The sequence below is a fragment of the Manihot esculenta genome, chromosome 5 (genome assembly GCF_001659605.2).
Source record: "Manihot esculenta cultivar AM560-2 chromosome 5, M.esculenta_v8, whole genome shotgun sequence".
NCBI classification, from domain to species: domain Eukaryota; kingdom Viridiplantae; phylum Streptophyta; class Magnoliopsida; order Malpighiales; family Euphorbiaceae; genus Manihot; species Manihot esculenta.
The window spans coordinates 33,322,373-33,334,196 of record NC_035165.2 but is presented as its reverse complement, the minus strand read 5'-3'; the positions used below and the strand labels follow the sequence as shown (position 1 = coordinate 33,334,196).

Sequence of the window (11,824 nt, the reverse complement as noted above, 5' to 3'; positions counted from 1 at the left end):
GGGGCAATTGTTTTTATTCTGTCCCATGCCCAAATCTGTAAAATATGCAGTGGCCCGCCAATTTGCTGCACTCGTGGTGATGTTGCCCTGCAAAGCTCTTTATAAAGCCAAGCAAGACAGGCTGCACCCCAGCTATATTGACCACAGGTGTTGAAATTAGCGAGTAGTGGCAAAAACATTAGATTGACCCTATGAGCAGACCGATCAACAAATAGGGATCCACCTATTAGCCGTAGAATGAAAGCGCGAGCATGCCTCTGAATAGTAACATCATCAGCGTACTCTGGAATCTGGTCAAAATTATCTCTCAACCAGGTGAGTGCAAGAGTATTTCCTTTCATAACTTCACGATCCGGGACTAAACCAAGCAAATCTTCACATAGTAATTGCCATGACTGTCCCGTTGTCCCAGTAACAGCATTGCCATCAACAGGCAATCCAAAAATCAGTCCCATATCTTGGAGTGTAACTGTACACTCTCCATGGGGTAACATGAAAGTATGCGTTTCTGGTCTCCATCTCTCAACCAAAGCAGTTACGAGGTGGTGATCTAAATGGAAGAACCCTAATCGAACAGCTCCGTAAAATCCACTAGCACGGAGATAAGGGATAAGCCTGTCATCAATATCATGACCGTGTAATACACTAGATGATCGTCGGCATGTGATAACACCGGCCCCTTGTGGATCATCCCACACGGCTTGGGACCTATGAGATGCTTGCAGATATAGCAATGAAGTATCACGTGGTCCTGGATTAATAAATAATCTACTGTCATTTGAGCTGTCCATTCCTGCAAAGGGTTATTACCACTGTCAATTCCTTATGTCAATAATTTTCATTGGTAGACATGAGTATAACATAACATAAGTAAAAGAATAATATGAGTTCACAATGCAATTAACCATATGCACAATTTGATCATCTAATAACCATCTTTAACCTGTTGCTCAGAAAATGAATAACATACAATTGTCAAAATGTTAACAGCATTTAGGTAGACAATGTGGCAAATATTTTGTAAAATCGCCACAATCATCGTCACTATAATCAGACAGGTAATTATTGTGTACGTTGAAATTGTTGGAACATGACAACTGACTATCGTCGTATACACTTGGAAATTCACTTCGTTCAGCATGATATTTATCTAGCCTCATCTCCATAACCCTAATTTCCTTAAGTAGTTGATCCTTGAATTTCTTAACTTCTTCACATGTGTTGCGAGCCATGTCTGCCGATGTAGCTTTTGGAATAGGCAAGTCATGGTAGCCACAATAAGCTTCCAATTCGCATCGAATCTCCCACAAACGATCCCAATCATGTTGACGAGTGATTGTCGCATTTCCAAAATCAGAAATTTTTTTGGAATGAAATCCGACAAATATATGGTTAGCAAAACCTTGTTCCAAACAAGCATTGATTGGTTGATTTGAAAAACATCGCTTGTGACCATACCAGAAACAATTGTTTGGATCAATATATTTGTCTATTAGAGTGTTATGACTACTATATTTCCTCTTTCCTCTGCTTGGTTGGCATGCTGATGACTCGCGTAAATCTTTCGAGGATGACATTGACTTGATGTAACATGCATAAAATGTCAACAGGATAACTATCAGAAACAAATAAGGAATCTCAAAAAATTTTAGCTCTTTTCATAAAATAGGCATGTGAAAATCATAAATGTTTGTTCACAGTACATGTCTTTTTATTATGTCCTAATTGGCCACATATAGAACAATGATTTTTTCCAGGAATACTAACTTTTGCACCCCTCCAATCCATTTCATTCTGAATTCTCGATGACTTCGGTCGCCCTTTTTTCCTTATTCGGTTCTTGTTTGGAATTAGTGGTAATTCGTAATCCGCAGGCCAATAGTCTGAATTACCTAATGGGTTGAACATGTCTCCATAACATTTAATTGACCTTTCGAGAGTGTAGTAGCTATCAACGAATTGCTCATAATCCACAGACCTCGACATGCAGGCTGCTATGGCATGTGAACATGGGATACGCATCTCTTGAAATTTTCCACAAGTACAGGTACCTTCTATAAGCTTAACAACTTGTTTTTGGCCAGATTTTGAACTTCTAACTTCAACAACCAAATCATCACGATTGAATGTCGTAACACGATGACCATTTGCTGACTGTGCATTTTTTTGTATTATTTCACCAGTTGACTGGGTGAATCGATAACCATCTTGTTGCTGCCGAAGAAATTGACTCCTTCTTGTATCGAAGTAATGCGCACATTGATAAAATATTTTTTCGACCATTGCTGTAATAGGCAAAGCCCGAAAGCCTTTCAACATTCAATTGACAGACTCAATGGTGTTAGTCGTCATTGATCCATATCGCTTCCCATCATCGTGGGAACGAGTCCACTTCTCCAAAGGTATCTTCACAGCCCATTCAAAGGTCTCGAGATTGACTTCCTTAATTTTATTCATTGCGTCATAGAATTTTCTCTTTTGGTTATGATTGGCTGTTACGGTAAAAATATATCATTAAATATCAATACGTAGCATACAATAAAAAAATGAAATTTAAATTTAGAACCAGGATTGAAGTTTTACCAGCCTTTCGCAAACATTCTTTCATTGTTGCATTCTTGAATTTTGTGTTGTAATTGCTCAAAATGTGCCGTATGCAGTATCGATGGTGTCCACTTGGTGGTTGCCACCAATCTTGTTCCATAGATTTCTTAATTCCAATGTGACGATCAGAAATGACACATAAACCTTCGCGTTCTGTGACATAAGCTCTCAAACAAGACATGAACCATCCCCAATTATCTGAATCCTCCCTCTCGACAATAGCAAAAGCTAATGGAAATATCTGATTATTTCCATCAAGCCCTGTTGCACACAATATACACCCACTATATTTACCGTATAGGAATGTCCCGTCAACAAAAATTACTGGTCGACAATGCTTGAATCCTTCAATAGATTGACGATAAGCCCAAAACATACGATCAAATACACGAGAAGTACGATCCAAACGATCATTTATGTAATGGGGATCATCTTCAATTATGAAGATCGAACCAGGATTGAAGTGGCACACTGCATTCATGTACTTACGAAGCCTTCCATACGATTCATCCCATCCGCCAAAAATTTTCCTAATTGCAAATTGTTTTGCCTTCCACGTTTTTGAATATGAAGGTTCATATCCAATTTTATCTCTAACTTCAGCCTGAAGTGTTTTTATTTTAATTTGTGGTTGTTCTTCTATCATAGGCATAATAAATTGACATAAAAATTTATTATCCAATTGAGGATGGTCTTTTTCAACCATTGCATTTGAACAAGTATGCGGCCCATTATACGATACAATTTTCCAAACCTCAGATCCCTCCTTCATTGAAGCACGCATATGCCATTTACAGTTATGTTTTTTATTCTTGCATATAATACTATATGTTTTTCTCTTTGTCTCATAAGAACAAAACTGATGATGTCTACGCAAATGATATTCCTTAGCTGCTGCCATGACAGCATCTCTGTTTGGAAAAATCATCCCAACAGAAAACTCCATATTCGGACTCCAAAACATATCAGTCGGTGGCTTTGCATAAGGGTCCACACGCATTAATTCAAAATCTATTTCTGAAAATGGCGGTGGATGAACTAGTGGCAAAATAGGATTAGTATACTGAGCAATAACATTATCATCACCTGATAATAATTCGTCGTCCTCAATCCAACCACTTTCGTACTCGTTAATGTCAGAATCAGAAAATCTCTCTGAATCAACATATTCATCAACTTCATCCACAACTTCATTAACAACACTATCAACAGCATTAAAGTTTAAGTCTTCAGTACAAAACGGACTAATTGGACTGACTATAATTTCGTCTTGCTCATCAATATTCGAATGCAAAATACAGTGTGACCTCGTCTTCGGATCAGTATAAGAGGGACCAGCACAATCATCGTTCTCATTTCTATGAATATCTCTAACGACATCGACATAAAAGACTATGCTTTCAGACCCTAGACTACTGACGTAATCGAACATCATCTCTACATCGGCATCGTTCAGCAGCTTAACTAGTTCAAATTTGTAATCGTTATCATTAATAATTGGTTTTCTATATTCAATCTTGCATATAAATTCGTTGTGGTCTAACAAATTTGTAGAACGAACTATTTTCATAAAAAGATCCTCATAATTCAACCTTCGATTAATACGGAAAAAAATGTGCTGGCCACCAACATAGTCGTAACCTAATTCGGTTCTAATAACATTACCATCCCAGTGTACAATTCCATATGTCGGAAAACTCATTTTTGTCAAATCTATTATAGGCATTTCAAACAAAACAAAGATTAAGTAAGTATTTAATTAACATTGAAAAATAAGTACAATATATTTAAGTGCAATATAATTACTCATACCTGTTTGTTTTGAATAATTTGATCTTATAGCCTTACAATGAAAATTGAACCCCAAACTGCAATATCAACAGTTAAATCAAGATTAATTTAAAAATTTTGAAATAATAATTAATTTTTTTTTAACTTACAATTCTAATAATTTTACTGCCATTAAATTTTGTTTTGAATAATAATTAAAAAATATATATATATTATTCATAGTTGTTAAGGTCAATTTTCTGAAAAAATAAGGATAATTTTATCCTAAATTTTCTAAAAAATTTAATATACGCATCATAAAAATATTATTTTTGAAATAATATTAAATATTTTTTACCACAGCAGATTTCTAAATAAACACAAATTTAAAAAAACTATTTTTTTTATTATTTATTTTACATTTTATTCTAAGACATATTTTAACTTTCATGTTTCTCTTTCCCATATAGAGATCTAAAATCTTATTTTATAATATACAAAAAAATTAAATAACCTAAAATTATTGCAGCAACCATAAAAAAAAATTAAATATGAAGATAAGTCTAATTTTTCCTAATCAATGGTTCTTATGTATTAATTAAACAAAATTAAAAGTAACATCAATTGAAATAAATATATTATGTAATAAAAATTAGTGCATACTAATAATTTTAGTATACTATACAAAGTATTAAATAAATATAACTAACCTTTATAAATTCTTTAAAATTGTAACGAGGGTTTTTGAGTAATGGAGGAGAGTAAATGTGAGGAGAGTTTGTGAGGAGAGTTTCTGATCTTACGTGAGATGAAGGAGGGCATATAAATGGAAATCTGGCGCCACTTATAGTGGCGCCAGGTTTCTCGGGAGCATCCTGGCGCCACTTAAAGTAGCGCCAGGATGCTGTGTATCAGTCCCGAGGCGTCCAGCCTTGGGACAGCATTCTGGCGCCACTTTAAGTGGCGCCAGCATGCTTGCTATCAGTCCCGAGGCGTCAAGACGCCTCGGGACAGCATTCTGGCGCCACTTATACTGGCGCCAGAATGCTTTATATCGGCCCCCCTCTTCATGGCAGAGAATCTCTGCCATGAAAAGAAAGAAGAGAAGTTGGGCGCCATTTTAAGTGGCGCCACAACTCTTCTATCTCATCATGCAGAGATTCTCTGCCATGAAGAGAAGTCTCTTCATGGCAGATTCTCTGCCATGAAGAGAATTCATGGCAGAGGCGTGATGCCATGAACAGTTCTTGGCGCCACTTAAAGTGGCGCCAGAAACTGTTCTTGGCATTACGGCAGGACGTTGGCCATGCATATTTGCATGGCCAACTTTTTTTTTTTTTTTTTACGTTTTTACTTCTAAATTAATTAATAAACGACATGTTTACAAATTATAATTTTTTTTATTTATTGGTTATAATACTTCATATAAAAATTTTAAAATACTTGATATAAAAATTAATTCATTAATAAACGACATATTGATTATAATACTTCATGTAAAAATTTTAAAATGAATCAAAAAATTAATTATCATTAATTAATTATCAAAATTAATTTTTTTTCTCATTAATTATATAGTAATGTGCAATATACTATAATTTTTCAATGCATTTATAATTAATTACAATTAAATTAAATATATATTATTTGATTTTAAACCTTATTATTTAATATTAATTACTTTCATATTATATTTTATACTTTTCATTATAAAGCCAGTTTTTAAGTTAGTATTAAACCAAATCGTAACAAAAAAATTTGAAATAAAAATATTAATATTAAATATATATAACACAACAAAATATACATTTTAAAATAAAAAAGATAATACAAATTTAAACTACTAACTCATTACATATATTTTCATTTTTCTATTTATTTTTACATTTTCCAAATTTGCGACCTTCGCTTGAACGTTTAGCGGATTTAAATATTCTTCCCCTTCTTTGTTCCAAGTAATCATACATATTCGCTTTATAACTGGTACGTTCATCTCCTCCTGAAATTAATAAGTCAGTCAATATAAAGTTAAAAATATACATTACATTAATTATTAAATTTAAATAAATACGTACCTCTTAATCTCCTATTCTCTCTTTTACAGAATTCTTTTTGCGAAATAGGAATACTATGTTGCAGACGTATCCAAGGTGCATAATCTAATTTTTCATAAATACGAAAATAATAATTAACTATATCAGAATAATTTTTAATTTCAGATTTTGACCAAATACAATTTATAATTTTAAAATAACATAACGGAACTGTTTCGATCAAAACATTAATCATTTCTATATTCTGCATATTATAACCAGAGCAAATTATTTCTTGCAAATAATAATTAAGCCATAAAACATGTTGAAAAAAATTATTTTCAGAATCCATTCTTAATTTATATATTTCTCTCCACATTTTTTTGACTCTATTTTTAGCTAATTTACCTCGTAAAACTTTGGAACAACATAAATATAAGCCATAAATTAATTAAAACAGAAAAAAAAGATAATAAAAAAGTGTGAAAATAAATTATCAGAAAATAAATAAGTAAAAGCAGAGGAAAAATATGAAAAAGGGGAGAAGGAAATCAGAGTCAAAGGGGAGGTAAATACGAAGGAGAGTAAAAGGAGAGAGGAAGCTGAAAATCAAAACCGTGATGGAGGGGGTGGTGGAGGGGGTATTTATGGGGTTGGGGAAGGGGGGGTTGGCGCCTCTTTAAGAGGCGCCAGGTATATGTCCCGAGGCGCCTCGGGAAGCCTCAGGCGAAACTTCCCGAGGCGCCAGATCAGGCTGGCGCTTCTTAAAGAAGCGCCAGCGTGACCTGAAGCGGCAGGCTTCGCTTCCCGAAGCGTCCAGCCACGCTGGCGCCTCTTTGAGAGGCGCCAAGACTCAGTCTGGCGCCTCTTTGAGAGGCGCCAGCGTCTGGCGCCTCTCAAAGAGGCGCCAGACTCACTTTTTGCCCGCCACGTGGCAGGCGAACACCAAAATGGGAAATAAGTTTTCCCCAACCCCAAAATGGGAAATAAGTTTTCCCCCACCCCTAATTTTGTAAAAAGGCCAGTATTTTAACTACAGGTCAATTTCCTAGGGGATTGAATGATACTCTAATTGTGCTCATTACTACAATGAGTAATTTTCGACCTATCTCATTGTGTAATGTCCTTTATAAGATAGTGGCTAAGATTTAGCTAATAGTCTTAAGAGTATTCTTGCTGATGTTATAGGTCCTTATCAAAGTGCTTTTGTTCCAGACGAAGTATTGTAGATCATTTTCTTATTGGCTTTGAATTCTTCATTACTTGAAGCGTCGTACTCAAGGGAGGCTTGGTTACGCATCTCTTAAGCTTGATATGTCGAAAGCATATGATCCATTAGAATGGTCCTATCTTTAAATGATCGGAGAGGTTGGGTTTCCATCAGCAATTTATTTCCTTGATTATGTTATACATTACCATAGTGAGATATACTATTCTACATAATGGTGTAGATGTTGGTCCAGTTGTTCCTACTCGTGGTCTTCGATAGGGATGCCCATTGTCTCCATACACGTCCATTCTATGTGCTGAAGGCTTGTCTACAATTCTACAATTATTCAAAATACTGAAAACCAAGGACATATTCATGGTTATCGTGTCGCTCGAGGAGCTCCTAGCATTAGCCATTTGTTTTTTGCTGATGATAGCTTGCTGTTCTTTAGGGCAACATCAGTAGAAGACTAGAAGCTACGTGCATAAAAGATTTACTTATGTCCTATAAGTTAGCTTCTGGACAATCCATCAATCTAAATAAATCCCAGCTGATGTTTAGTGCTTCGGTTTCTTCTGCTGAAAAAGTGCAAATCTCCTCAATACTCGGAGTGGGTGCTTCACTGAATCTGGGTAAATATTTAGGCCTGCCATCAATGATTGATCGATCGAAGAAAGAGGTTTTTGCTTTCATTAAAAATCGAGTTTGGAACCGACTGCACGCTTGGAACCAAAAGTTCCTTTGACGCGCGGGCAAGGAAATTTTACTTAAGACAGTGGCTCAAGCGCTTCTCAATTATAAGATGGGTGATTTCTTCCCATTTCTCTCTATGCTGAATTGGAAAGGATGATGAATATTTTTTTTGGGGGGCTCGCGTAGAAGTGGTGCTCGTGGTATTAATTGGATGTCTTGGAGGAGGTTATGTCAAGCTAAAAATTCAGGGGGTTTGGGTTTTAAAAGTTTTGTGTTCTTTCAATATTGCTATGCTTGGTAAGCAATTATTTTGTTGTGTTCCCTGGCTCCTTAGTGGCTAAAGTTTTGAAGGCACGTTATTATCCCCGTTGTTCTATTATGGAAGCCTCTCTTGGGTGTAATTCAAGCTATACTTGCACAGCTTATGGTCATCTCAGAATGTATTACAGCAAGGAAGTTACTGGTGTGTGGGTGCTGGTACTGATATATGTAATGAGCATGCTCTTCTTCTCACTACTTGTTGGAGTTTGTGGTTTCATTGAAATAAAAAGATTTGGGATTCGGTTGTTTCTTCACCTTTCAACATTGCACAGTTTGCAGTCCAATATTTAGAATCTTGGAGACTGGCTAAACAAGTGTTGAATGATCCGGTGTGTGTACATGTTAATCCACTTATGTGTTGATTGTGTCTGCCCGTAGGGAAGATAAAGATTAATGTGATATTACTACTACTGTTCATGGTACTCACACATGTATTGGTATGGTGACTGGTGCTCATTATGGAGCTTTTCAGCTTAGTCTTTCACGGTCCTTGGCATATTTTTATATAATATTGCTGAAGCCATTGGCGTGTGGGAAGCTTTGTATTGGATTAGGAATTGTGGATGGCAGAATATTATCCTTGAGTCTGACACATCTTGCTTGGTTTTTGTCCTTTCAGTCATCAAATTTTGATGACTCTTTTGGATTAATTATTAATGATTGTACAAGAGATTTATTGTTTCTTTTCGGTATGTTTGTCTATCTGCAAATGTGGTTATTTATATATTAGTACAAATTATCCGTTCTGTGTATTAAACATTGAAATTCTTTTTTATTGATATTTGATATTTAAATTTATAATAATAAATTTCTTCGCTTAAAAAAAAAAACTTAAAAACTAACCGCATTACACCGGCTAATAATTATAAACCTTTAAAAACTTTAGATACATTTTAATTTACTTTTTCAAACTATTAAATAGTAATTTTAAAAAAATTAATATAAATTCATGGGCAGGATTTTTTCGCCAAAAAAAAAAATCATCCGCAGAAACACTGTAGTTTGGATCAACGGGTTTCATCCAAAAGAAAAACCCTAACCTCTCGTTCTTTCTCATAGCCTTTCGTCACAACCCTTTGTTGCAGTCTCAGAAGCCTGCTCACCCAACGCGCGCTGTTGTTTGCCTTTCTCTATCTCAGACGACCGTCGACCGCCCACCTTGTCTAAGCCATCTCCTTTGAAGCTCTCTCTTTCACTCTTCTGCAGGCGGGAAACCGCTCAATTGCTTATTTTCGCCCGTGTCCTCGTCTCTGCCGCTTTCAACTTTGTTCTTTTTAAGGTAAGCAATTGAGATGATTGAAATTTTTTCCTTTTTCTTTTTCAATAATAATGTTTTGAATGTTGAAATTATGTTGTTGATTAATTATAAAAATCGTACCTCATTGTCTTTGAAGCATTAATATGCTTTCATCTGGATTGCTTTGGAAGTGTCTTGAATTCGACCCTTTTCGTGGATGGATTTAAACTTCTGATTATTTGTTTGTGAACAATAAGATCAGGTTTAGCAATTGAAGGTCTCCTACTTTTTAGTTGATTAGGCGCATGGTTTACTTCGGTTCCTACCGCTTAAAATTTGGTTAATTCCTTTTATTTTTAATAATTTCTATTCAGAAGTAGATCGACTTATTTTCGAAATCTAGCCATGACTAATCAATAAGATTACCGCCTGGTCCATCTCTAGGACCGACTCAATTATTAAAATTAAGAAAAAAATCCAATTTGTGTCGAGGGTATCTAATTCTATTAAAAGAAAAATCCCAATTTGTCTGTTTCCTATTTGGTTTTTGTGTGTGTATATATGTAATTATGTATATAGCTTTCTCTTGTGTGTCGTGGAATTATTTTTATTTTATAGTGGACTAGATGCTGTTGTTAGAGCAATTAGGATGGTTGTATCCAGTGAATATATCATCATGGATCAAATCTTTGTAATGGCAGAAATTTGGTGGTGTATCACAATGCAGTCTGGTGAAGCCCCTGCTTCAATGGAAGTAGAAACCATGCCAAATGGATTGGGAACAAATACTGGGTCATTTTCACTGCCACCTAAGCCAAAGTTCGAGCCTCTGAAGGCTCATGAGATGTCTGATGGTCGAGTTCAGTTCAGGAAGGTTTCAGTTCCACCACATAGGTATTCACCACTTAAGAAAGCGTGGATGGAAATCTACACACCAATATATGAGCAGCTGAAAATTGACATCCGAATGAATCTCAAGGCTAGAAAGGTTGAATTAAAAACCAGATCAGATACACCTGATGTTAGTAACCTGCAGAAGTGTGCAGATTTTGTACATGCTTTTATGCTAGGTTTCGATGTTATAGATGCTATTGCACTTTTGAGATTGGATGAGCTATATGTGGAATCTTTTGAAATCAAAGATGTTAAAACCCTTAGAGGTGAGCACTTATCTCGTGCCATTGGAAGACTGTCGGGTAAAGGTGGCAAAACCAAGTTTGCTATTGAGAATGCTACAAAAACAAGGATTGTGATCGCAGATACCAAGATTCACATATTAGGATCATTTCAAAACATTAAAATTGCCAGGGATTCCCTCTGCAGCCTCATTTTAGGGTCCCCTGCTGGAAAGGTATACTCGAAGCTTAGGCAAGTTAGTGCTAGATTGGCAGAGAGGTTTTAATTATTTTAAATGCGGCTTTTTTTAACCTCTGACTAGTTAGCTTTATTTTGAGATCTGATATGTCATGGTGAGAGGAAGTTTGTGGTTGTAACTTGGCATGAATTTTCCATATCAAAGGCCTTGTTTCATTTAAAAGATATGAATATCATTCATTTCTGACTTGTTATTTATTCTCAGTTGATAATGGATTTTTGTTTGTTGTCTGGTGCTGTCCCTATCGTTCTTCAACACTTCTGCTTATAAGATTAGCTCAAATATTTAGTGCCCAAGTAGCATCTGTTGAGGCCAGTTTAACTTTCTTAAGTGACTGGACTAACTTGCATAATCTACTTGCCTATGGCCTGAACTGTTTTATTAGGATGGACTTGAATGGATGAGTCACTCGGTTCTGATGCGTAGTGCTCTGCTTTCTTTTCTCTGCTATTGCTGTAGTAAGTTAGCACTAGAATCAAGTCATAATCTTAAAAAAATACAACAAGGCCATCATTTGTTTGTGATTCTTCTTTGAAGTTTTAAGAGTTCTGGAATTATTTTGCTATCCAACTTTTATGATG

At 35.5% G+C, this 11,824-nt stretch overlaps 1 protein-coding gene across 1 annotated transcript; it reads left to right on the top strand.

Moving 5' to 3' along the window:
• The first annotated feature begins 9,596 nt into the window (after positions 1-9,596).
• Positions 9,597-11,473, top strand: LOC110614659 (RNA-binding protein pno1). The gene is made up of 2 exons (XM_021756267.2): positions 9,597-9,910; positions 10,570-11,473. Exon 2 carries the CDS (start codon positions 10,590-10,592, stop codon positions 11,268-11,270), a length of 681 nt encoding a protein of 226 aa, XP_021611959.1. The 5' UTR covers positions 9,597-9,910; positions 10,570-10,589; the 3' UTR covers positions 11,271-11,473.
• The last annotated feature ends 351 nt before the right edge of the window (positions 11,474-11,824 follow it).